The sequence below is a fragment of the Lithobates pipiens genome, unplaced genomic scaffold (genome assembly GCF_037356315.1).
Source record: "Lithobates pipiens isolate NorthernLeopardFrog02 unplaced genomic scaffold, aLitPip1_a1.2 Scaffold_35, whole genome shotgun sequence".
NCBI lineage: Eukaryota > Metazoa > Chordata > Amphibia > Anura > Ranidae > Lithobates > Lithobates pipiens.
Genome location: NW_027507811.1, coordinates 19,765,355 through 19,791,969, shown reverse-complemented (window position 1 = coordinate 19,791,969; position 26,615 = coordinate 19,765,355). Strand labels below are relative to the sequence as shown.

Below are 26,615 nucleotides of genomic sequence, written 5' to 3'. Positions count from 1 at the left end.
GACTCCCCAAGATATACAGGTATAGAGGTTTTTTTACATTGTGCCTGTTTGCTATAATATTTTGAAAAAAGAAAAAAGTAAATCAAATGTGATTTTAATTCACAAATTTGTCATTTTAACAAGTTATTTCTAACAGGCACACTCCTTTACTCCTCCTCAGTATGAGGTTGCCACATATGTGAGACTTTTAGAGAGCCTAACCACACAGAGAGGCCCAAAATCAAAGGAGCACCTTCAGGCTTTCTAGGAGCATAAATGGCACAGCTCATTTTCTTTTTGGAAACAAATACACTTTCATGAATTACAAAAAAAAAAAAAACAGTAAAGTTAGCCCAATTTGTTTGTATAATGTGAAAGATGATGTTGCGCAGCGTAAATAGATATCTAACATGTCATACTTCAAAATTTCATACACTCGTGGAATGGCGACAAACTAGGGTACATAAAAATCTCCATAGGCAATACTTTAAACATTTTTACAGGTTACCTCTTTAGAGTTACAAAGGATGTCTAGTGCTAGAATTATTGCTCTCAATCTAAGATCACGACAACACCTCACATGTGTGGTTTGAACACCGTTTATATGTAACTATGTGAATTACGTAGGCGTTCGCTTCTGCTTGTGAGCTCGAAGGGTTTAGGGCTCTTTAATTTTTTTTTCTTATTTATTTTAATTTACATTTTTACACTGTCCCTTTAATTTATTTATTTTATTACTCTTATTCCTATTACAAGGAATAAGGAATATAAAAGAAATAAGCATGACAGGTCCTCTTTATTGCGAGATCTGGGTTAAAAAAAAAAAAGCATTTTCCATTTTACGCCTCTCTGGTCCTCCAAGGGCATAGAGTTGAGTGGAAGCCATCTTGTCCATTTCCGCCTCCAATAATCAGCTGTCTTCTTGTTTTTATACAACGGCAATATGGAAAGTGGTTAGGCACCAGAACTGAAGCATAGCTCCCAACTGTCCCTGATTTCGAGGGACTGTCCCGGATTTGAAACAAAGTCCCTCTGTTCCGATTTCCTCCTCGTTTGTCCCTCATTTTGGTCTGATCTATATAGATGTATATAAAATGCACCTTTTTTCTTTCAAAAAATGCTAAACCTTTAATCCAATTTCTAAATTGCTGCATTGTTACATTTCGAAATCCAGTATAAAGGAATAGTAGTGATTTAAAAAAAAAAATACTTGTGGGTTTAACTTTTTTTTTATAATTCTCCTTTAAGTGGGTGTGAGCAGGGTGTGTCCTATGTCTAAAAACTTTTGCTAATAGCTGTGCCTGGTTCCTATAGCAAATATTTGAGATTTTTTCCCGAAAAACAATCCAGGAAGTAGTATTCAAAGTATTTAAAAACACCAGCTACATCCCCCCCCCCCCCCCCCCACAAGTTGACGATCTTACTAATCGGCAGTGGAATGCAGCGACAGGAAGTGATAGCAGATACAGACAGGAAGTGATGTCATCTACAGACAGGAAGGGACGGAAGAGACAGACAGGAAGTGATGTCATCTACAGACAGGAAGTTCCTTCCTAGAGAGGGGATAGTTTGCAGGAAGAGAAGGATATCCTTGCAATCGGCAGCAGAGGAGGTAATATGAATTATTTTATATTAACACCCAGTAACCCCCCGTCATGTCCGTCCTCTTCCTCCATAGTCACTGTGATGTCTTTTATCTCCAACAGATTGTACTAGAAAGATGAATATATAGAGTATTATAATATGTGCACATCCTAAATATAGAACCATTTATCCAACTGTCCATCCAGAACCTCTAGTTTATAGACCAGATACATCCTAAATATAGAACCATTTATCCAACTGTCCATTCAGAGCCTCTGGTTTATAGACCGGATACATCCTAAATATAGGACCATTTATTCAACTGCCCATCCAGAGCCTCTGGTTTATAGACCGGATACATCCTAAATATAGGACCATTTATCCAACTGCCCATCCAGAGCCTCTGGTTTATAGAACAGATACATTCTAAAGAGACATTTATCCAACTGTCCATCCAGAGACCTGATACATGTTGGTTATGAAGTGAAAGGATAGCCCTCCACCCAGGACACCAGGAAAAATATATTAATGGAAATTCTATTTCTTGTCCAGACATGTACGGAGCTGTATTAAAAAGGAAGCGCAGGACATACATGACAGGGTGCAGGGAAATTACTGTGCTAGAGAAAAAGGCAGCGTGGGGGTGGTTTAGGATGCAGGCGTACTTACCCCATTGGTGGATGGTCACAAGGGTGGATGAGTGTGGTTCTTTCTTCCATGTGCTAGGGTGGGGCAAGTCAGCAGTTGGGGGTCAGCAAGCGAGGAGGAACGTTCCCGCCCGCCCTCCCTAAAAATAGATATTGGTTTTGTTGGTGGTGCTGTCGCTAAGGGGTGTGGCGTTGGGTCCTTGACGACTGCTATATATATATATATATATGGAAATATATATGTAGAAATGCATGGGTCATTTGAAAAGGTTGGGACCCATGCCAGAGATGGAGTCATTATGTTTGGGCTGGTGTCAGTCCAGATTAATGGCTAACATGTGTTGGGGGTCTGTGGTCAGTTAGTGAGTCCTCGAGGCGAGTTGGCGGCTGGGTACAGATGCTGACAAAGAGGGGATCACATGCTCAAAATAAGGGGTCGTCAGGGACCAGCCGAAAATCACTTAGTGTCTTAGGGTAACTGGAAGATGTTACAAGTTTTTGTATTGTTGAAAATATTTAAAATAAAGTTTAGTTTTTTATTGTTATTTAATAAAGGCCGTTGAGGCCATTTTCATCCAAGCGGGTGTCCGAGTATTTATTTTAAGGTAATAGTTAAGGTCTACATGTATTGGTGAAGAAGTAAGTTATCTGGCTACCCTAGTCAAGTCATTCCAAGCCTAAAATAAAATATTTTAGTTAGAGATGTTCTTTAAAAGCAGCCTTTGGGTGTCAGAACTCTGGAGGGACTTTGTGCAGATATTATTCATCCCAGTACAGTCCAGATAATTCTCAGTTTATTAACCATCTACTGAGAGGAGAGTCCTGTATAGATCAGGAGGAAGTCAGGAGGAATCTGTGAGGTCACATGACATAATATTCTATCTGGAGAGCTGAGGAGGAATATAGGAGGTCAGGAGTAGGGATGAGCTTCATGTTCGAGTCGAACGTACGTTCGACTCGAACATTGGCTGTTCGTCCGTTCGGCGAAATCCGAACACTTGGTCCGTTCGCGTCAAAATTCGCATGGCGCTCACGGCCCACAATGCACTGCGATGACGCAGTGCATTGCTGGCTCATGATTGGCCAAGCATGCACTGTGACCCCGCATGCTTGGCCAATTGCAGCGCCAGCAGCGAGGAGAGCCATGATTGGCCATAGGCAGGATGCCTGTGGCCAATCATAGCTCAGGCTGTGTAGTGCACGCCCTACACTATATAAGGCCGCCATTGAGGCGGCCTCGTGTAGTGTGTTAGCATCTGAAGCAGTGGGTGTTCTGTGTACCTTCAACACAGTACACACCGATCGTTTTTGGCTGATTTCCTATCTTGCTGTTGTGTAGTGGTTATTGTCTGTGCCCTGACCGCAGTATACACCACTATATTCACTATTCACTTCACTATATTTATATATCTTTAATAATAGAGCTTGCAGTCAGTAGTGTTAGGAGATAGTGCGTGCTGTCTGCGTGCTCTGTACCCAGTACATACCGCTATAATCCACCTACATAGCTGTTCTCTATTTGAGCCCACTTGCCATCTGCAGGAGTTATTGGAAGTTGTGTGTGCCTCCAGCACAGCACAGTATACATCTGTATATACCCCTTTATCTCTGGTGTTCTATAAAAAAGGCATCTGCAGGAGTTAGTGGGTGTTGTGTGCCTCCAGCACAATATAAACTACCCAACTGTTGTTTTACCCAACTCCCTTCAGGCCATTACCATGTCTGGAAGGCCAGCAAGGAGAGGCAGACAGGCGCGAGCCGATAAAAGAGGGCAAGCAGGCTCTGTGTCTAGAGACAACAGTGCTGGTCGTGGACGCGGTGCATTGTCATCAGCACGTGGCCATGGGACATGTTTGTCCTTCTTTTCGGCAGCTGGACATGTTGAACCGCAACATGCCAACGACTTGCTAGAGTGGATGACCAAGCCCTCTTCATCCTCCTCATCCTCTCTCACCCAGTCTCAGGGTAGTAGCAAAGCAGCTGCCAACGCATCGTCTTCCCTCCTCTCAATGTCATCATCAGTGACTCCTTCCCTAGACCCACCACGTCCTCCTGAGGAGTCTCCTGAACTCTTTGAGCACAGTGTTGGGTACATGCTCCAGGAGGATGCCCAGTGTTTTGTGGGCTCTGATGATGACACTCAGCTAGAGGAAGGCAGTAGCGTGAGCGTAGAGAGAGGGGATGCTCAAGAAGGACAGCAATCTGGCAGTCATGTTCCACAAGCTGCAGCATACTGCCAGGTTTGCTACAGCGATGAAGAGGGAGGGGATGATGAGGGCACTGACTCCACGTGGGTGCCTGGAAGGAGGGAGGAGGAGGAGGAGGAGGAGGAGGCACATGTCCAACGAGGCAGGATGCCCTCCGGGGGCCAGCTTAGGGGCAGCACACCGACTGAATCACACCGCAGAGCTCCGCCTGTGCAGAGCGCTGCCTCTGCGCGTTATTCTAAAAGTTCTTTGGTGTGGGCCTTTTTTGAGACGAGTGCATCAGATCGCACCGCTGCTATTTGCAACATATGTCTCAAGCGTATCTCACGTGGCCAAAACATCAGCCGCTTGGGCACCACATGCTTGACCAGACATATGTTGACCTGCCATGCAGCTCGTTGGCAAGCGTACCTCAAAGACCCACACCAAAGAACAAAGCGGACCTCTCCTTGCTCCTCATCAGCTGGCATCTCCAACCCCACTAGACCTTCAGTCCTCTCTGAAACCTGCTCTGAGATGAATGAAGGTGTAGAATTAGGTGTGTCACAGCCAAGTGCTTCCGGGAACTCTGCTAGCGGTACACCCACATCCGATTATAGCAGGCAAATGTCCCTGCCCCAGCTGCTGGACCGGCGGAAGAAGTTTACTCCCAGCCATCCACATGCCCAGCGGTTGAATGCTAGCTATGCTAAATTGCTAGCACTTCAACTGCTGCCTTTTCAGTTGATAGACTCGGCCCCCTTCCGTGAGTTTGTACAATGTGCGGTTCCTCAGTGGCAGGTCCCCAAACGCCACTTTTTCTCACGGAAGGCGATTCCGGCTCTCTACCAGCATGTGGAAGGCAATGTCCTTGCCTCGCTGGACAGGGCGGTCAGCGGTAAGGTGCATATTACCGCTGACTCATGGTCCAGCAGGCATGGACAGGGACGTTACCTGTCTTTCACGGCCCATTGGGTCACTCTTCTGGCTGCTGGGAAGGATGCAGGACAAGGTGCAGTAGTGTTGGAGGTTGTTCCGCCACCACGCCTCCAAAATGCTACTATTGGTTGTGACACACCTCTCTCCTCCACCCCCTCCTCTTCTTCTTCCTCCATGGCCTCTTCCAGTGCTCTGTCCTCAGAACCAGCGGTGCTTCGTAGGCGTTCCAGGGGCTACGCAAGTACGCAGGCAAAACGATGCCATGCCGTGCTTGCGCTGGTTTGTTTGGGGGACAGGAGCCACACTGGGGCGGATGTTTTGTCAGCTCTGCAGGGGCAGGCCGAGAGGTGGTTGACGCCACGCCAGCTTAAGCCAGGAATGGTGGTTTGCGACAATGGCAGCAACCTCCTCTCCGCCCTCCGACAGGGACAACTGACCCATGTGCCCTGTGTAGCTCACGTCCTTAACCTGGTGGTGCAGCGGTTCTTGGGCAGGTACCCTGGCTTACAGGATGTCCTGAAGCAGGCCAGGAAAGTCTGTGTGCATTTCCGCCGATCATTTAATGCCTGTGCTCGGCTGGCTGAGCTCCAAAAGGAGTTGAACCTGCCCAAGAACCGCCTTATATGTGACATGCCCACCAGATGGAACTCAACATTGGCCATGCTGCAGCGGCTGCACACGCAGCAGAGGGCCATCAATGAGTACCTGTGCGACTACGGCACCAGGACAGGGTCAGGGGAGCTCGGTTTTTTCTCACCACGCCAGTGGGGCATGATCAGGGATGCATGCACTGTCCTGTCACCGTTTGAGGAGGCCACAAGGATGGTGAGCAGTGACAGTGCATGCATCAGTGACACTGTACCTCTTGTCCACCTCTTGGAGCATACGCTGCGTGGAATAATGGACAGGGCACTTGAGGCAGAACAGAGGCAGGAAGAGGAGGACTTCCTTGCCTCTCAAGGCCCCCTTTATCCAGACAGTGTTCCTGCCGTGCCACCCATCACACAGGAAGAGGATGAGGAGGAGGAAGAGGAGGAGGAGGATGATTGTGTCAGCATGGAGGTGGAGGCTGGCACTCAGCATCAGCAGCAGCAGTCTTGTAGGGATGATTTACAGTCCCAAGAAACACGTGGACTTGTACGTGGCTGGGAGGAGGTAGCTGTGGATCATGTTGCCCTTAGTGACCCAGAGGACTCCGGACCGAATGCCTCAGCTAACCTACGCTGCATAGCCTCCCTGATCCTGCAAAGCCTGCGGAAGGATCCTCGTATTCTTCGGATCAAGGAGAGGGACCATTACTGGCTGGCCACTCTCCTTGATCCACGGTACAAGGGTAAGGTTGCCGACCTTATCTTGCCATCGCAGAGGGAGCAGAGGATGAGACATCTCCGGGAGGCCTTGCAGAAAGGTCTGTGCAACGCGTTCCCAGAGACTGGGAGGTTACAAACTCCTGGTCCTGGACAACGTGTTGCTGAGGCATCGGTCAGAAGGAGCGGTGGAGAAGGTGGCCGTCTGACTGATGCTTTCAGACAATTTTTTAGTCCGCAGCCCCAAGGTATGATCGGTTCCAGCACCCATCGCCAGCGTCTGATTTACATGGTGAAGGAATACCTAGGGGCAAGGTCAGACTTGGACACCTTTCCCACCGAAAATCCTCTGGCTTACTGGGTCTTGAGGATGGATCACTGGCCAGAGCTTGCACAGTATGCAATTGAGCTACTGGCCTGTCCTGCATCCAGCGTTCTTTCGGAACGCACCTTCAGTGCTGCTGGTGGCTTTGTTACCGATCACAGGGTGCGCCTGTCCACCGAATCAGTTGATCGACTGACCTTCATCAAGATGAATCAGTCTTGGATCACCCACAGCTACCAAGCACCTGAAGCTGATGTAACAGAATAATTTTTTTCAAATACCACATCCCTTCAAGACTGCCTATGCTGATGCTGAGTGACTGTCCTGTTATGTTGATTGTCTATCCTCTTCCTCCTCCGCTGATATGTTGGAAGAACATTTCTGGTTCTGGTTGATGCCATCAGCCCAATTTTTCTGCCCCTGTTTAACAGGGGCGTTTAAGTACAATTTTTGATGCAATGCTTTGCAGCAGGGCTAATTCCTGCAATAAAACTAGAGTATATGGCAGAGGTTGCAGTGTGGTGGCACCAGCACCAGTGCCTAAGGCCCAATTTTTCTGCCCCTGTTTAACAGGGGCGATTAAGTACAATTTTTGATGCAATGCTTTGCAGCAGGGCTAATTCCTGCAATAAAACTAGAGTATATGGAAGAGGTTGCAGTGTGGTGGCACCAGCAGCAGTGCCTAAGGCCAAATTTTTCTGCCCCTGTTTAACAGGGACATGTAATTACAATTCTTGATATAATATTTCACAGGAGGGCCCCTTCCTGTGCCCACCCAGAGTAACGGTGAGGACTTATAGTGTTGTGGCACCAGCACCACAACCACCAAAGGTCAATTTTTCTAGCACTGTTCAACAATGGCATGTAATTACAATTCTTGATATAATCGTTCACAGCAGGGCGCTCCAGCGCCCACCAAGAGTCACTTTGAGGGCTTACAATGTTGTGGCAAAACCAACACCTTGTTCCGCCATTTCTGCAGAGCATATAGGGCAGGCCCCTACTTTCAAACATCCAACTTACAAACATCTCCTACTTGCAAACGCAAGGAGACAGCAGCAAGTGAGATGAAAAAAGATGGACGACAAAACAAATTATACAGGGGTGATAACCCTTCCCTATGTTTTCCAAAAAGCTTAAAAATAGTTTTTTTGACTGGAGCTACACTTTAAAAATGTACCAGTTGAAAATTACAAACAGATTCAACTTAACACAACAAACCTACACAGTCCCTGTCTTGTTTGCACCGCCTGTATACTGCTGTTCTGAGTATATAGGGCCTGGGGGCCACACGCATTTCCTTTTTTTAATATGGGTACAGGGTTCGCCTTAATATGCGTACAAGACCCAAATAGGCTGGTAATGGGCAGGGAGGGCTACCCATGCCATTTTTCTGAATGATTTTCAACCATATTGCAGGAACCAGATATAACATTAAAACCGCAAGCAGCTTTAAATGGTGTTATTTCCGTTAAATGTCATTTTGTGCAGGGACTGTTCTAAACACGGGAAACACTTGGCACTTCACAGGCATACTACAGACACCCCCCAGGCACCATATTTACAGGAATATTTCACTTTTTTTTTCACTTTAATCGTCATTAAAATCAGTGCTCCCGCCAAAACGGCCATTTTTTAAAACATTTTAGGCATTGACCCATGTCCCCTGGGGCAGGAGCCAGGTCCCCAAACCCTTTTTAGGACAGTATCTTACATATTAGCCGTTAAAATTAGCACTTTTAATTTCGAATGTTCGAGTCCCATAGACTTCAATGGGGTTCTAACGTTCGTAACGAACATGGGGTCCGTTCGAAAGTTCTGGTACGAACCGAACCGGGGGGTGTTCGGCTCATCCCTAGTCAGGAGTGACCATTGTTTATTTCTCTCTTTACACAGGATTACTTTACTCAAGTAGTGAAGAAAATATCTGGTGATCCATTAACACCCAGCAGTTGGGAGGAGTGGGAGTATTTAGAAGGACACAAGGATCTCTACAAGGACGTCATGATGGAGAATCAGCCGCCCCTCACATCACCGGGTAAGAGGAGACTTTATTGTAAAGGAGAGAGCAGTACGGAGGCTCCACCTAGATCCCCCATCATCTGATAAACACATAGAAACAATGTATTCAGTCAGTGTGTGTGTTTCCTACAGATGGATCCAGTAATGGGAACCCACCAGAGAGATGTCCCCGTCCTCTGTATTCCCGGGATTCCACACAGGAAGATCACACCATCCCCCACCATCATCAGGTAGGTAGTACTGAACATGTAGAACTTTAAAAAATAATTCTAAACTATGAATTGAAATTCTTATATGTAATCTCTTTTTTTCTTCTTTTTTCTTCTATCATCTTTGGGGTTTAGGGTGAAGACCTGAAAGACATCAAAGTTGAAATTAAAGAGGAAGAAGAAGAGATGTCAATGAGTGGAGCTCAGCAGACTTTAGGAGGGGGTGGTCCTCTACATCCCCAGAATTCCACCCAGGAAGATCACACCATCCCTTACAATGATCAGGTAGATAGGAAAAAACATAAACGTGACTCTAGACTGTTTGTGATTACACTCTTCTCTTAGCCTATTGGTCCACAAGTTGTAAATGTTTTTTTTTTCTTCTTTTTGTTGGCTTAGCATGAAGAAGGGATGTCTGTGAACGTTGAGGTTAAAGAGGAGAAAGAGGTGATGACTGTGATGAGTTATCTGGGGTCTACGGAGGAAGTTGGGATGGGGATGACAACTAAAGAGGAGGAGCCTTCCCCAGATACCAGCACAGGTGAGTACTGGACACTAACTACAGTATAAGCTGATGTTTCAAATATAAGCTGATGATTAAGGATCTATGGACCGTCACATCAGGTCACATGACCTCTAGAAAGGACGTCATGATGGAGAATCAGCCGCCCCTCACATCACCGGGTAAGAGGAGACTTTATTGTAAAGGAGAGAGCAGTATGGAGGCTCCACCTAGATCCCCCATCATCTGATAAACACATAGAAACAATGTATTCAGTCAGTGTGTGTGTTTCCTACAGATGAGGTATTTTTTTTGGACTTTAAATGGAGAGCATGGGATCATGCGTCCCCATCCCTATATAAGCTTTACACCTTGTGCACATTGCATGCCATATTGCGGACCATGTGGGCATGTAAGATACTTTGGACCTATTAATATATACCACCACCATAAACTACACAGAGTTTATGATTTCCCTGGGGATTTGTGTGTGCCTGGTCTCTCTGTGGGGTTTACAATGTAGAAACTTCCAGCGGCCTTCAGTTCGTAGTATGGCATGTCATGAATCTTAGCCATTATAGAGGTTGTGCATCTGCTCCTCAGGAAATGAAGTGAATCCACGAAATGCGTCAAGATTTTTGGATGCAGTCAGTCATGCCGTTAACCTATGGTTTCTCCGTCGAGTAGACCAATTTTGTCATATCTATATACCTATTGATTCCATGACATGGAGTACATTTCATCTCACACCCTTTGTGTATATACAGAGATATATATATATATATATATATATATATATATATATAATATATATTAGAGCTGCAACTAACGATTAATTTGTCTGTCGACTAATCTATCGATTATTTATTCGATTAGTCAACGACTATCCGATTATTTTTTTTTTCTAATTTTTTTATGAATCTAGTGGTTTTTTTTTGATTAGCTAATTAATCCTTTGGATAACCTTGAGAGTATTGTATTGCAGAGTATTGTATTGCATTGGCTGTCAGAGTATTGTATGGCAGAGTATTGTATGGCAGAGTATTGTATGGCAGAGTATTGTATGGCAGAGTATTGTATGGCATGGCAGAGTATGGGCTGGTATGGCAGTGTATGGGCTGGTATGGCAGAGTATGGTATGGTATGGCAGAGTATGGTATGGGCTGGCAGAGTATAGTATGGGCTGGCAGAGTATGGGCTGGGTATGGAGGGATGGCTGCTTCCATCCAACCTCTCCCCTCCACTGCACAGATCAATACAGAGAGGGGGAGAGAGAAACCAGCGTCATGACATGACGCCGGTTTTTTTACAAGTGATCGCTCCGTCGGAGCGATCACATTGTAAATGCCTGGGTGTAGAAAGATGGCCGCCGCTTCGGAGCTAGACCGAAGCCGCGGCCTCTCCTAAGGCCGAGACCGCGGATCGCTCCGCGGATCGTGGCAGGTGCCGATCCGAGCGGGGTGACCCGTTCGGATCATGGATCGGTGACGATCCGTTGCACCCCTAGGGACGGCGGCACAGAGAGGGGGATACGGAGCACTGTGACGCATCGATGCCCTGCACGCACGTCGACGTATTTTTGTAGTCGACGTAATCGATTACGTAGACTCATCGTGGCAGCTCTAATATATATGAAATAATCAATGCCCATGCATGTATTCATCAGATCAACTATGCTCTTTTATTAATTCTGTAATAGGGAGTACAATTGGCTCACACTATTCCTATGTATATATATATATGAATTACAGTTTATTTATTGTGTATAGTGTATACCAATCAATACCAATACATATATTCAATGCAATGTGTTATTTTAATTGCTTACAGAAATAAATATATCAATATGACATTTTATCAAGTTATCTCTCACCTCATTTAAATTCCCAGACCCTCTTTCCTGTTTCCTACAGATGGATCCAGTAATGGGAACCCACCAGAGAGATGTCCCCATCCTCTGTATTCCCGGGATTCCACACAGGAAGGTCACACCATCCCCCACCATCATCAGGTAGGTGGCACTGAGCTTGTAGACCTAAAAATGAATTCTAATCCATAAGAGGGCATTCTTCCATGTAACTCCTTGTTCTTTTTAAAAATGTGTTCTTCTATCTTTGGGGTTTAGGGTAAAGGACTGAAAGACATAAAAGATGAGATTAAAGAGGAAGAAGAGAGGTTGGTGAACGGAGATCAGCAGTCTATGAAGGAGGGGGAGATGATTATGAAAAGTAAACAGGAGGAATCTTCTCTACATACGGACACAAGTAAGTCATAAACACTAAATATAAACCAATTCCCATTATTCTCATACCCATTATTATTTTACTTCTATGAGTATAAAGTATGTATTTACATTGTTTCATGCAATTGGAACAGGGGGGATTGGAAATATATGGCCATTGTGAGGGCACCTCTACTGAGGGGTATAACATATAGTCTCTATTTGGGACAATAATCAGGAGACAAGGTGGACGGGATGGAGGGGGAGGTGGGAGAGTCCAAGTTATTGGAAGTCTGTGTATCCTGAGTGGTAACTACATGAAAGAAAGACTGAGGTCTTTGTGCACACTGGAAAGGCAGCCAGTAGAAGAAACTCGGCAGGTAAGTAACAAAGAGAGAGGAGAGCAGCAGCGATCTGAGTGTAGTAATATCACAAAGACAGGTTTATTATAGGCAATACACACACTAGACAGTAGGTGATTCTAGGCACATCAGTAGTTATCATCCAGATCATGGCAGAGATCCATGGCTGCAGCTGGAAGGCGTGGTTTCATCTTACCTGGTGGTGCCGGTGGTTTCCGGTGTCCCGGGCTGGATGGAGGGGGTGCAGAGGAGATCTTTGTGTGGGAGGCTGGAACCACACACGCATGCATGCTGCTTCATCAGGCAGTGCTGTCGGCCATCTTGGATGTGGTTAAGTAGAGCTGGCAGGAAGGGCCAATAGAATCAACAGACCACCCCCCTGCAATAGACACGCCATGGGCAGCCGGGCAGGGTAGCAAGTGTCATGCATAATAAGCAGGTCATAGTAGATAGATCAACAATGGGGCAATAAAACAACAAGATATTATAACAGAATGGATTAATTAAAAAGTAGTCGGCTCACATGAGTGCTGGTATATGGGGAGCTTGGATAGGTATATATAACTTGGAGGGATTTACATATAGATGGAAAGGGATGGTAGTATAATGGTAGGGTGGCTTATAATACGGGAATGAATCTCGAAATCTTGATTTAGGCCACCCGGTGCGAGCGTGTCCAGGGTGTAGATCCAAAATGTTTCCCTTTGGGGGATACTGTTGGAGGATTCCCTTCCTGCAGCCATCCTTCTCCAATGTACCCAAAATCACATATAGAACAGCCAGAAATATAAAAGGCCGAGCAAACTCAAACCCACCAAAACCAAACCTACACCATCCCTCACCTTCCTATCCATGAAAAAGGCATGTGCCAGTGCAGGAAACTAAAATGCCTGACTTGCATGTTCATGACCCACGCCCAAAAATCCTTTACCACAAAAGGAAAAAACGTACTCCCTCAATGAGTTTTTTAATTGCTACTCCAAATTTGTAACATACCGTGCATCCCCTGTGGCCTATTGTATATGGGCCGCACCATCCGGACCTTGTGCAAAAGGTTCAGAGAACGCAGACGATCAGTCGAGACAGGAAGTGATGTTAGTATCCCAAAACACTTCAAGGAATTTCACCAGGGTTCCACTGCTGGACTTCGAGTCTGGGTCATAGAATCGATTCCCAAGACTCCCTCTGGCTGAGCGTGTCTCTGTGAGAGGGAAACATTGTGGATCTACATCCTGGACGCACTCGCGCCGGGTAGCTTGAACAAAGATTTAGAGATTTATTTCATATAAGCCACCCCACCAATTTTCTACCATCCCTTTCAATCTACATGTCCATCCCTCCAAGTTATATATGCCTATCCAAGGCTGACCATCTAGCTGACCATTTTTTGCACTATAAACACAAAAAGACTGACAATTTTGAAAAAAAATAAAATAAACTATATTTTATACTTTCTGCTATAAAACAAATCCAATAAAAAAAATCAAATTTCTTCATCAATTTAGGCCAATATGTATTCTGCTACATATTTTTGATAATAAAAATCCCACTGAGCGTATATTGATTGGTTTGCGCAAAAGTTATCACGTCAGCAAACTATGGGATATTTTTATGGACTTTTACGTGGCCGGAGGGAGTAGTGGACCTGAAGCTTGGACAGAGTGATCTTATACACTTATAGGTTAGGCCTGAGGGAGAAGGCCTGCGAGAGACTTCAACCCTTGCCTCATCCCTTGGGATTGGTAATATTTTATATACTTTTGACTAGTTGTCCAGTTTGCTAGGGTTTGAACTTCTAGTCTTGGGTTTTATAGCACCTTATTTGGTGAATTGTTGCTACTGGATATCACAGTGGATCTTTATCTGGGATTTATGTGTTATTTAGCATTTTGGTTCTGTAGTATCGGTGGCATGTTTTCTTGGCCTGTCCCTTTTTTAAAGTATTGTTTTAAGTAATATTTCCTTGTCTGTGACAAAGCTGGTCAGGTTAATACTTTGTGCAATATAATCTTTTTCACTTACAGTGTGTGTTGTGTGTTTTTATTGTTGACCTACCCCCTAAAAAGAACGGTGAGAAGTGGGCATGGATTATTAATATTGATATTATTTATTACTAAACCCAACTATTCCTCATCCACAGAGCTGTAAAAACAAAGCATCTCTTCCGTAATAAAGAGGTTGTTTTTTCTTTTTCTTTAAATTACACACAATATATGATGTGCGTCTATAAAATGGAGAACATAATATTCTTATTTCAAGGAAAGACTGAGAAATCTTAAATGTTAATAGTAAGAACATCATCGATGTACCTACCCCATTGCCCAATGTACTGTGGGTATATAACACCATATGAAAGGTCCATCTCCATTCCTCAATATGATGTCATGTTCCCAACAAATGAGGAGGAGATACTGTACATCATATGAAAGGTCCATCTCCATTCCTCAATATAACGTCATGTTCCCAACAAATGAGGAGGAGATACTGTACATCATATGAAAGGTCCATCTCCATTCCTCAATATAACGTCATGTTCCCAACAAATGAGGAGGAGATACTGTACATCATATGAAAGGTCCATCTCCATTCCTCAATATAACGTCATGTTCCCAACAAATGAGGAGGAGATACTGTACGCCATATGAAAGGTCCATCTCCATTCCTCAATATAACGTCATGTACCCAACAAATGAGGAGGAGATACTGTACACCATATGAAAGGTCCATCTCCATTCCTCAATATAACGTCATGTTCCCAACAAATGAGGAGGAGATACTGTACACCATATGAAAGGTCCATCTCCATTCCTTAGTATAATGTCATGTTCCCAACATCTATGACTCCTGAAAGGTTTCAAAAATTCTTCTAACATTTATTGTAAAATTGTTTCTCAGCAGATGACCATAATGTCCGGAATACGTCTGAGGAACCTTCTGATAAATCACATCCCAGGACTCTAAGATCTCACAGGAGAAATACATTAATAGATCCGTCTATTCTCGAGGAATCTTCTTCAGGGCAGGAAGGAGATCACGCAGAAGAGAGTTCATTGTCATGTTCAGTGTGTGGAAAGTTTTTCACAAAAAAGAGAGAACTTCTTAGACACAAGAAACGTCACACAGCTGAACGTCCCTATTCATGTTCAGAGTGCGGGAAATGTTTCACTTTGAAAGGAAGCGTTCTTAGACACAAAAAAAGTCACACAGGAGAGCGTCCTTATTCATGTTCAGAGTGCGGGAAATGTTTCACTTTGAAAGCAAACCTTCATAAACACAATAAAAGTCACACAGATGAGCGTCCCTTTTCATGTTCAGAGTGCGGGAAGTCTTTTACGCGGAAAAGCACACTTGAAGAACACCAGAGAGTTCACACGGGTGAGCGTCCCTATTCATGTTCAGAGTGCGAGAAATGTTTCAATGTGAGAGGAAGCCTTCTTAGACACAAAAAAATTCACACAGGGGAGCGTCCCTATTCATGTTCAGAGTGCGGGAAATGTTTTAGTTTGAAAGGAAACCTTCTTAAACACGAAAAAAGTCACACAGATGAGCGTCTCTTTTCATGTTTAAAGTGTGGGAATTGTTTCACTAAAAAAAGAGATTTTCTTATACACCAAAGAAGTCACACAGGCGAGGCTTCTCATTCATGTTCAGAGTGCGGAAAAAGTTTCAATAAAAAAAATTATCTTATTAGACACCAGAAGATTCACACGGGTGAGCGTCCCTATTCATGCTCAGAGTGTGGGAAAGGTTTCCTTGAGAAAGCAAAACTTCTTGTACACCAGAGAGCTCACACAGGGGAGCGTCCTTATTCATGTTCAGAGTGCGGGAAAGGTTTCTTTGAGAAAGCAATACTTCATGTACACCAGAGAGCCCACACAGGTGTGCGCCCTTATGCATGTTCAGAGTGCGGGAAATCGTTCACTCAAAAAAACGCCCTTGATGAACACCAGAGATATCACACGGGTGAGCGTCCTTATCCATGTTCAGAGTGCGGGAAATCTTTCACGTCAAAAGGAAACCTTGTTAAACACCAGAGGATTCACACGGGTGTGCGTCCCTTTCCATGTTCAGAGTGCGAGAGATCTTTCATGACAAAAGGAAGCCTTGTGTATCACCAGAGAATGCACGTGGGTGAGCGTCATTCATGTTCAGAGTGCGAGAAATCTTTCACTCAAAAAAGCGCCCTTGATGCACACCAGAGATATCACACAGGCCAGCGTCCTTATCCATGTTCAGAGTGCGAGAAATCTTTCATGTCGAAGGGAAACCTTGGTAAACACCAGAGAATTCACACAGGGGAGCGTCTTTATTCATGTTCAGAGTGCGGGAAATCTTTCACTCACAAAGAAAGCCTTGTGCATCACCAGAGAAGTCACACGAGTTAACAATCATTTCCATGATAACGGTGGTGTGTTGGGGGTGGGGTGGAATATGTTGAATGTTTTTCAGGTTCGGGTTGATAGATCTGAGTCTGCAGGGATTGAATTCTAGTAATACGATCCTCTAAAGCAGGGATATCCAACCTGCGGCCCATGGACAAGGTGTACTTCTTTTATCTGGCCCTCTGGGCGCTATTTCATTCACTGACACCAATGAAGGGGCTCCCGAAACTCAACTCCTACCAATGACACCAACAATGGGACCCAATGACACCAACAATGGGACACAATTCTTTCCAATGACACTGATAGAGCAAAGTTCCTGTCAATTGCACCAACGATGGGGCCCAATGATACCAACAATGGGGCACAATTTCTCCCAATTACACCACTGATGTGGCCTGATGACACCAACATTGGAACACTATTCTTTCCAATGACATTGATATGGCACAGTTCCTCCCAATGACACCAATAACGGGGCCCAATAACAACAACATTGGGACGCAATTCTTTACAATGACACTGATAAGGCATAGTTCCTCCCAATGACACCAACAATGGGGCCCAATGATACCAATGATGGGGCCCAATGACACCACCATTGGGGCACAATCCTCCCACCAACAATAAAGCGAAAATGTCCAAATAGTCAATATTTTGTGTGGCCGCCATTATTTTCCAGCACTGCCTTAACCCTCTTGGGCATGGAGTTCACCAGAGCTTCACAGGTCACCACTGGAGTCCTCTTCCCCTCCCCCATTATGACATCACAGAGCTGGTGGGTGTTAGAGACGTCGTGCTCCTCCATCTTCCATTTGAGGATGCCCCACAGATGATCAATAGGGTTTAGGTCTGGAGACATGCTTGGCCAGTCCATCACCTTTACCCTCAGCTTCTTTAGCAAGGCAGTGGTCATCTTGGAGGTGTGTTTGGGGTCATTATGTTGGAATACTGCCCTGCGGCCCAGTCTCTGAAGAGAGGGGATCATGCTCTGCTTCAGTATGTCACAGTACATGTTGGCATTCATGGTCCCCTCAATGATCTGGAGCTCCCCAGTGCCGGCAGCACTCATGCAGCCCCAGACCATGACACTCCCACCACCATGCTTGACTGTAGGCAAGACACACTTGTCTTTGTCCTCCTCATCTGGTTGCCCCCACACACACGTGACACCATCTGACACCAAATACGTTTATCTTGGTCTCATCAGACCACAGGACATGATTCCAGTAATCCATGTCCTTAGTCTGCTTGTCTTCAGCAAACTGTTTGTGGTCTTTCTTGTGCATCATCTTTAGAAGAAGTTTCCTTCTGGGATGACAGCCATGCAGACAAATTTGATGCAGTGTGCGGCGTATGGTCTGAGCACTGACAGGCTGACCCCCCCCCCCCCCCCACCCCTTCAACCTCTGCAGCAATGCTGGCAGCACTCATATGTCTATTTCCAGAAGACAACCTCTGGATATGATGCTGAGCACATGACCTCAACTTCTTTGGTGGACCATGGTGAGGCCTGTTCTGAGTGGAACCTGTCCTGTTACACCGCTGTATGGTCTCGGCCACCGTGCTGCAGCTCAGTTTCAGGGTCTTGGCAATCCTCTTATAGCCTAGGCCAGTGATGGCGAACCTTGGCACCCCAGATTTTTTGGAACTACATTTCCCATGATGCCCATGCACTCTGCAGTGTAGTTAAGCATCATGGGAAATGTAGTTCCAAAACATCTGGGGTGCCAAGGTTCGCCATCACTGGCCTAGGCCATCTTTATGTAGAGCAACAATTCTTTTTTTCAGATCCTCAGAGAGTTCTTTGCCATGAGGTGCCATGTTGAACTTCCAGTGACCAGTATGAGAGAGTGAGAGCGATAACGCCAAATTTAACACACCTGCTCCCCATTCACACCTGAGACCTTGTAACACTAATGAGTTACATGACACAGGGGAGGGGAAAATGGCTAATTGGGCCCAATTTGGACATTTTCACTTAGGGGTGTACTGACTTTTGTTGCCAGCGGTTTAGACATGAATGGCTGTGTGTTGAGTTATTTTGAGGGGACAGCAAATTTACACTGTTATACAAGCTGTACACTCACTACTTTACATTGTAGACAAGTGTCATTTCTTCAGTGTTGTCACATGAAAAGATAGAAGAAAAGATTTACAGAAATGTGAGGGGTGTACTCATACTGTGTGTGTGTGTGTATATATATATATATATATATATATATATATATACATACATACATACACATGTATATATATATATATATTAGCAGAAGCTCCTAGAAAATAAAATGGTGATCGTTGCAATTATTTATGTTATGCAGTATTTGTGCAGCGGTCTTTCGCATGCAATTTTTTGGGAAAAAAATACTCTTTAATGAATTAAAAAAAAAAAAGACAATTTTTACCCCAATTTTTTTGTGTAATGTGAAAGATGATGTTACACCAAGGAAATAGATACCCAACACGTCATGCTGTAAAATTGCGCACATTCGTGGAATGGCGATAAACTATGGTACTTAATCTCTATCGACTGTGCTTTAAAATGTTTACAGATTACCTGTTTAGAGTTACAGAGCAGGTCTTTGGCTAGAATTATTGCTCTCGCTCTAATGTTCGCAGCGATACCTCACGTGTGTGGTTTGAACACCATTTACATATGTGGGCACGGCTTACATATGCTTTCGCCTCACGAGCATGGAGGGATGGGGCACTTTCATTTTCTTTTTTTCTTATTTATTTTACTTTCAATTTTTCTATTTTTACACTGTCCCTTTTATTTATTTAATTTTTTTTAGCACTTGTATTTCTATTACAAGGAACATTCCTTGTAATAAAAATAAGAATGACAGGTTCTCTTTATTGAGAGATCTGGCGTAAAAAAAAAAGACCAGATCTCTCATTTACCTTTGAAAGCAAAAGAAAAAAAATTTTTTTTTTTTTTTGCATTTTGACGTTAAAAAAAAAATAGCTTTGGCCAGAGAATCAGAAGTGACGTCAGAAGTTGCTCCAAGGGCACAGAGATGAGTAGGGGCCCCTACCCTAGGAAACAGCTGCGCCCGGTCGCTTCCGGGCTTTATTATAGTTTATTATCATCTTCTTCTTCTATTATATCATTTATTGTCTTCAATTATAAAGGTTTTGATTTAGATTATAGCTTAATTTTTATTGTTTGTTAACCACTTGAAGACTGCCATGTTAAACGCCCTTCCTGTCCACGCCATTTTTTTGGGTTTTTATTACCGTGATACTTTGACAATTACTCAGTAGTGCAACACTGTACACAAATTAATTTTATATGATTTTTTGGGACCGGTAAAGCTTTTTTTTTTTGGTTGTATTTATCACCGCTTTTATTATTATTTTATATAATAAAGACTAAAATGTAATATATATATATAAAATATATATATTTTTTAATTACATTCTCTTCTAAAACTTTGCAAATAAATAATCTTTCTTCAAAAAATGTTGCCTAAAATGTATTCTTCTACATTTCTTTGGTAAAATAAAAAGGAAATCAGGTGTATATTATGTAATTTGTGTGAAAGGTATAAAGTCTACAGTGTATAGTGTATATATTGAAAATGAATCAGTCCCGAGGTCCCGGCCACCTGTCTTGATTCTTGAGGCTTTAAAACGCCAGAACAGTATAAACACCCCCCAAATAACCCCTTTTTGAAAGTAGACAGTTTGTGGTATTTAGTACGAGGCATGGGGAGTTTTTTTAATTTGTAAATTTTTGCAAGAATCTTCTTGGAAAAATAAATTAAATATAATTTTATTTTGTTTCACAAAGTTTAATTTTTCCAAATTATTTCTCACACTCAACATGGGTATACAATTACACCACAAAACACATTCTACTGCTCCTTTCAAACATGGGGATACCACATGTGTGAGACTTTTTACCTGCCTAGACACATAGAGGTGATCCAAAATCCAAAGAGCACCTTCAGGCTTTTAAAGGGCATAAATGTTGCATCTGATTTCCTGACTACCTGCCCTAAAATCCCAGGACATTACAAATACCCCCAAATTACCCTATTTTGGAAAGTAGACAGTCCAAGTTATTTAGTAAGAGGCATGGCGAGTTTTTTTGAATTTTGTAAATATTTGCAACAATATTTTTGCTAAATAAATGAAATCAAATCTGATTTTATTTCACAAAGTTGTAATTTTAACAAGTTATTTCTCACACACAACATGGGTATACTTACAATAACACCACAAAATACATTCTTCTAATCATGGGGTACCACATTTGTGAGACTCTTTAGCTGCCTAGACAAAGATGGGTCCAAAATCCAAGGAGCACCTTCGGGCTTACAAAGAACCTAAATGTTCTGTTGCATCTGATTTCCTGAATACCTATCACATTCTTTGAGGCATTAAAGTGGCAGGTGAGAAGAAACACCCACACAATGACCAAATTCAGGAGCGTAAACACCCAAAGTATTTTTTTAAGCAGCACAATGAGTCTTTGGAAGATTTCATTCTTCTGTCACAAGGTTTTAGAAAGTACTTGAAGAAAATTAAAATTCTTCTTTACACAAAACTGTCAATGAATAAAATATCCCAACTCACAGTATGGTCTCACCTAGAATTTAACCGCAAAATAAATTCTACTACTCCTCCCAAGTATGGGGATACCACATATGGGAGACATTTTTAACATTTGCTCTGATTCTATATTGATGAAGCAATCCCCCCCCCCCCCCCGCAGGGGCTGCTAGTAACTGGCTCCCCTATTCCTGCACAGCCAGGCAATACACTTGCATATGGGCACAAGAAATCAGTCCCTGAATTCTTTTTGTTGTTTTTATTAGGGATAACAACCTGGATAGGGTAGAGGGGATATGGGATGCCCAACTTGACTAAAACAATGGATGGGGACAACTTCCTTCCGATGTACAAAGACAAGATCATAGACTGTTCTCCTTCCTGGGCACAATCGGTCTTTAACCACTTCCCGCCCGCCAATTAGCAATATGACGTGCGCAAAGTGGTTAAGATATCCTGACAGGACGTCATACGCCGTCTTTCAGAATAACAAGCCGGTGCGCCCATGGGGGCGTGCATCACGTCGATTGGTGTTGTGGTGTCACTATGCAACTCCGATCTCGATAAAGAGCCTCTGACGGAGTCCAATCACAGCTGATCACAATGTAAGCAGGAAAAGCCGTGTATCGGCTTTTCCCCACTCGCGTCTGACAGAGAGGAGAGCTGAGTGGCTGCTCTCCTGTCGGGGGGGCGACAATGAATCAGCGCAGCCCCCCCCCCCGAGGCTGCCCACCCAGGACCACCAGGGATACCCACCACTGATGCCACCCATGGCCACCAGGGATGCCAATCAGTGCCAACAAATTGTGCCAATAAATGATGCCTGCCAGTGCCTCCTTATCAGTAATGCCCATCAGTGCCATCTATCAGTGTCCATCAGTGCCACCGATAAGTGCCCATCCATGCCGCCTATCAATGTCACCCATAAGTACCCATCAGTGCATCCTTTCAATGCCCATCAGTGTCGCCTATCAGTGCCACCTATCAATGCCTATCAGTGCTGCATATCAGTGGCATCCATCAGTGCCCATCAGTTCCGCCTTTCATTGCCCATCAGTGCAGCATATTAGTGCCCATTGTCAGTGCCACCTCACCAATGCCCGTCAGTGCAGCCTCATCAGTGTACATCTCTGAAAGAGCAAACTTACTTATTTACAAAATGTTATAACAGAAACGAAGAAAAAAGTTTTTTTTCAAAATTTTCGGCCTTCTTTTAATTGTGTAGCAAAAAAATAAAAACCCCAGAGGTGATAAAATACCACAAAAAGAAAGCGCTATTTGTGTGAAAAAGTTATAAAAATTTTGTCTGGGTACAGTGTCACATAACCGCACAATTGTCATTTGAAAAGTGACAGCACATATAGCTGAAAATTGGCTTGAGCAGGAAGGGCGGAAAGTGCCCGGTATTGGAGTGGTCAAGGATCAGTTAGCAAAAGTCCCTTGTGGACTAGGAGCTCTTAGTCTCCTTTGGAAAGTAGCACAAAATGTTGCAAAACCGCATGCAGGAGAGTCTCCTCTCCTCTGTAGAACTGCCCCCAGCTTTACTGTCTGCAGGTACTACCAGCCCACCTGGCTGCTCCAAAGATCTCTTAGGACAAGGGAGAAAAAGGGTTAGGCACAGCGCTGTCCTTTGAAAGCTTGCTACATGTGGCTGTCTCTCCCCTTACTGGGGTCTGGTAACACTGGGACTGGTGTGGTGGTAGTCAGGAACACTGTTTCTAGCTTACACTGGCCTGTTGACACTGGGACTGAAGTGGGGGTAATCAGGAACACTCTTGCTGGTTTATAATGGTCTGGTGAATTTGGGGCTGCTTTGGTGACATTTAGGAAGACTTACTAGTGTACACTGGCCGGGGAAAACTGGGACTGGAGTGGTGATGATCAGGAACACAGCTGATGGCCCTGGGACTGGTGTGGCTTGCGACTGGGAACACAGTTGGTGGCTCAAGCTGGTCTAGTGGAACTGGGACTAGAGTGGCTTGCGACTGAGAACACAGTTGGTGGCTCAAGCTGGTCTAGTGGAACTGGGACTAGAGTGGCTTGCGACTGAGAACACAGTTGGTGGCTCAAGCTGGTCTAGTGGAACTGGGACTAGAGTGGCTTGCGACTGGGAACACAGTTGGTGGCTCACGCTGGTCTAGTGGCACTGGGACTAAAATGGCTTGCGACTGGGAACACAGTTGGTGGCTTACGCTGGTCTAGTGGCACTGGGACTAAAATGGCTTGCGACTGGGAACACAGTTGGTGGCTTATGCTGGTCTAGTGGCACTGGGACTGGTGTGGCTTGCAACTGGGAACACTGTTGATGGCTTACATTGCTATGGAAATACTGGGACTGGTGTGGTGGTTATCAGGAACACTGGTGCTGGCTTACACTATTCTGTTGACACTTGAACTGGTGAGACAGCAATGGCCAGTCCCACTGTGGCGGCTTGAATTGATCTTATTCACTGGCAGAGGTGTAGCAGCCATCAGGAACTGTTCTGACTGTGATCAGGAACACTGTTGCTGGCTTACACTGGTCTGGTGGCCCCGAGATCCATTGTGGTAATCAGGAACACTGTTGCTGGCTTACACTGGTCTGGTGGCCCCGAGATCCATTGTGGTGATCAGGAACACTGTTGCTGGCTTACACTGGTCTGGTGGCCCTGAGATCCATTGTGATGATCAGGAACACTGTTGCGGTCTTACACTGGTCTGGTGGCCCCGAGATCCATTGTGGTGATCAGGAACACTGTTGCTGGCTTACACTGGTCTGGTGGCCCCGAGATCCATTGTGGTGATTATAAGGTAAATGAGGGAACCATCTTGTTAGAAGACATCCATTTTGGGTATTGGAAAATTACTGTTAGCATGACATAGAAACCTATTGCTTAAGGTCATATGTGTTTTTTGCTTGTACAAGGTATTTTATCACAAGGTTAGATATCTGTTTAGAACAGATGGATGCGGTTAAGCTACTTCCCTTTTTGAGAGCAGAAGTAACTCCATGGTGTTAAAACCACAGGCCTGTCTTGCACCAGACTTAAGAAACATTTTAAACTGTATAAAAATGTATATATTTAGCTTTTTGTTACTAGGCAGAAATTGCTTGTACAAAAAAACCATGATGACGTAGTAAAATATACTATCTTGCATATTTTATGTGGCAGTCCCTGATTGGTTAAACCACAGGGCTGTCCTTCTGTTCAAACTAAATAAAATTGTTGTGTGTGCTTCAATAGGCACATTCATTATTCACGTACAACAGTGTATGTGTAATGTTTTGTCCACCGGTGAAAGGGACCTCCGCTCTTCAATCCTAGCCTAGGCTACCAGGGGTTACTTACAGAAGTCGAGCAACCTAACAGTTTTGGTACCAGCAAAGTGGGGTTCGTCTCGTCTTGCGACAGGTAAGTCACTTTACTCTTTTTTACCTGATTGGTGAATGGTGTAAACACTTACTCTGTCCGGGCGGCCGCTACGAACTTAGTTTAAAATTAAAAGAAGTAACTGTGCCTTCGCGAGGAACTAGGCTGGTCCCTCGGGAGGTTAAAAGGGCTCGCAAGGAATTTATAGGTTTAGGGGAGTCCGACTAGGTTGGTCTGACTTAAAACTATTGGTGATAGTATTTTTAACACGGGAAGTAGTAGATTACGCCCGTGACAAAGGGATTGGTGGAGTGGACGCCCATTTGAAAAAAAAAAAAAAATTTTTTTTTTAAAAAAAAGTGCACTATAAATTGATAAATGTATTGCAATACGGTTATTTCATGTCTTAAAGTATATTAAGAATATGTCTGTTTCTCTCTAGGTACACGTGTAAGTATATAGAGTATAAGTTTTAATATAGAGTATAAGGAAAATAATTGTTGTTGTTTAAATGAGTGCAGAATATGAGGAGCCCTCTTGTAGTGACATAGCATCCGCCTGCCCCCATTGCACGTTAGGTCTACTCTTCCTAAGAATAGATGACAAGTGGATTTTACTGACCACCAGACCAGGGGGGTTCTCTTGCAGACTTGGTGTAAGAGGGGTATATCCCGCCACCAGGAAAAATTTACCCTTTATCATATATTAAGGGTGAATCTTCATAGTTTTTATATAAGTCCATCTGCCCCAAAAAAGATCAGGGATCCTACTCCCAGACCAGAGACCGGATTGTTGGACAAACCGGGTGTTATCACCTGTGTCCTGCCACTAGACACACACTGCCCAGACTACTAGATGGGGAATACTGCAGCAACCCAAGCTATGGCCACCCCATCACCCTATGAATTTGTCAGTAATATGATCCCTGGCCCCCAGGTAGAACCATTTTGGACACAAGTCCGAGAAAGGTGTCAGCAATTGGGGATACATGACCCAGGACCCCAAGGTCCTTGTTCAGAGGAAGACTGGCAAGAAGTCAGTAAAATTTGTCAGGTACATAAGCATTCTTATCCTCCCTGCAAAGGGGCTGACCCACAATACATGAAGGATTGTTTCTGTGCATGGAACAAATGCCTTGGAAAATATAGGCAATTGTGGACAGCAAGGACATTGGAAATCCCAGTGCCCTTATAGGACTGGACAGATTAGAGCAAGAGGCAGAGGCAGGGGATTTAACCCCCAGACCCGCCCACAGTATCCCCGTTATCTGCCATACCAGAACCCTCGTCAACCACTACCCCAATATCCTACACAGCCACAAATAATGCACCGAGGGAAACTCTGTTGGTATTAATGGGACACCTGTCACCCATCCCATCACTCCACCACTGACTGTAGCCACTCCAGAAGGACAGAAATTATGTACCCAAACTTTTGCCGTCTTGTCCTCATGCCCTGTGCCCCTTATGGGACGGGACCTCTTGGCACAACTGTGTATTACCATTAAGTTTAATAAAGAAGGTTCCCTTACCGCTAGTTCACCATTATGTGACTTACATGGCCCTAAGCGACATGCACACAGAGGGTTCCCAAAAAGACATGCACACAGGAGTTTCTTTCTAATGATACCTTCCTCCCTTGACCATCACTCAATTTGGGCAGAAAACAAAGGTAGTGTGGGCTTTATTAATTGCACACCATATGCACCCCAAATGCGGTCAGATGCAGGGATACAATATCAAAAACAGTATCCCCTACCCCCAGAGAAAGTCAAAGGCATCTCCCCTCAAATTAATGATTACATATCAAAAGGTATCCTGAGACCAATCATCAGTCCCTGGAACACGCCCATTTACCCTGTAAAGAAGGCCAGTGGCGAGTGGAGACTCGTCCAAGACCTCAGAGCAGTAAACAAACAAGTGATTCCCCTCCCACCCCTAGTCTCAGACATCACTTATTTTTTCATGCATACCGGCAGACTCTCTATGCTACACAGTAATTGATTTAGCGAATGCTTTCTTTAGCATTCCCATTGCA

The 26,615-nt window shown here is 44.2% G+C and overlaps 2 protein-coding genes across 2 annotated transcripts in view; one reads left to right on the top strand and one right to left on the bottom strand.

Annotated features, from left to right (window-relative positions):
* LOC143955192 (uncharacterized) overlaps window positions 1–26,615 on the bottom strand; it is a 422,346-nt gene that overhangs the window by 93,196 nt on the left and 302,535 nt on the right.
* Window positions 8,928–26,615, top strand: part of LOC143955406 (uncharacterized) — a 36,992-nt gene continuing 19,304 nt past the window's right edge. Inside the window, exons 1-6 of the mRNA XM_077465459.1 lie at window positions 8,928–9,219; window positions 9,334–9,483; window positions 9,598–9,739; window positions 11,614–11,711; window positions 11,826–11,964; window positions 15,179–16,663. Coding sequence (XP_077321585.1) covers window positions 9,385–9,483; window positions 9,598–9,739; window positions 11,614–11,711; window positions 11,826–11,964; window positions 15,179–16,663 — 1,963 coding nt within the window. The 5' untranslated portion in view covers window positions 8,928–9,219; window positions 9,334–9,384. The remainder of the gene's footprint in view (window positions 9,220–9,333; window positions 9,484–9,597; window positions 9,740–11,613; window positions 11,712–11,825; window positions 11,965–15,178; window positions 16,664–26,615) is intronic.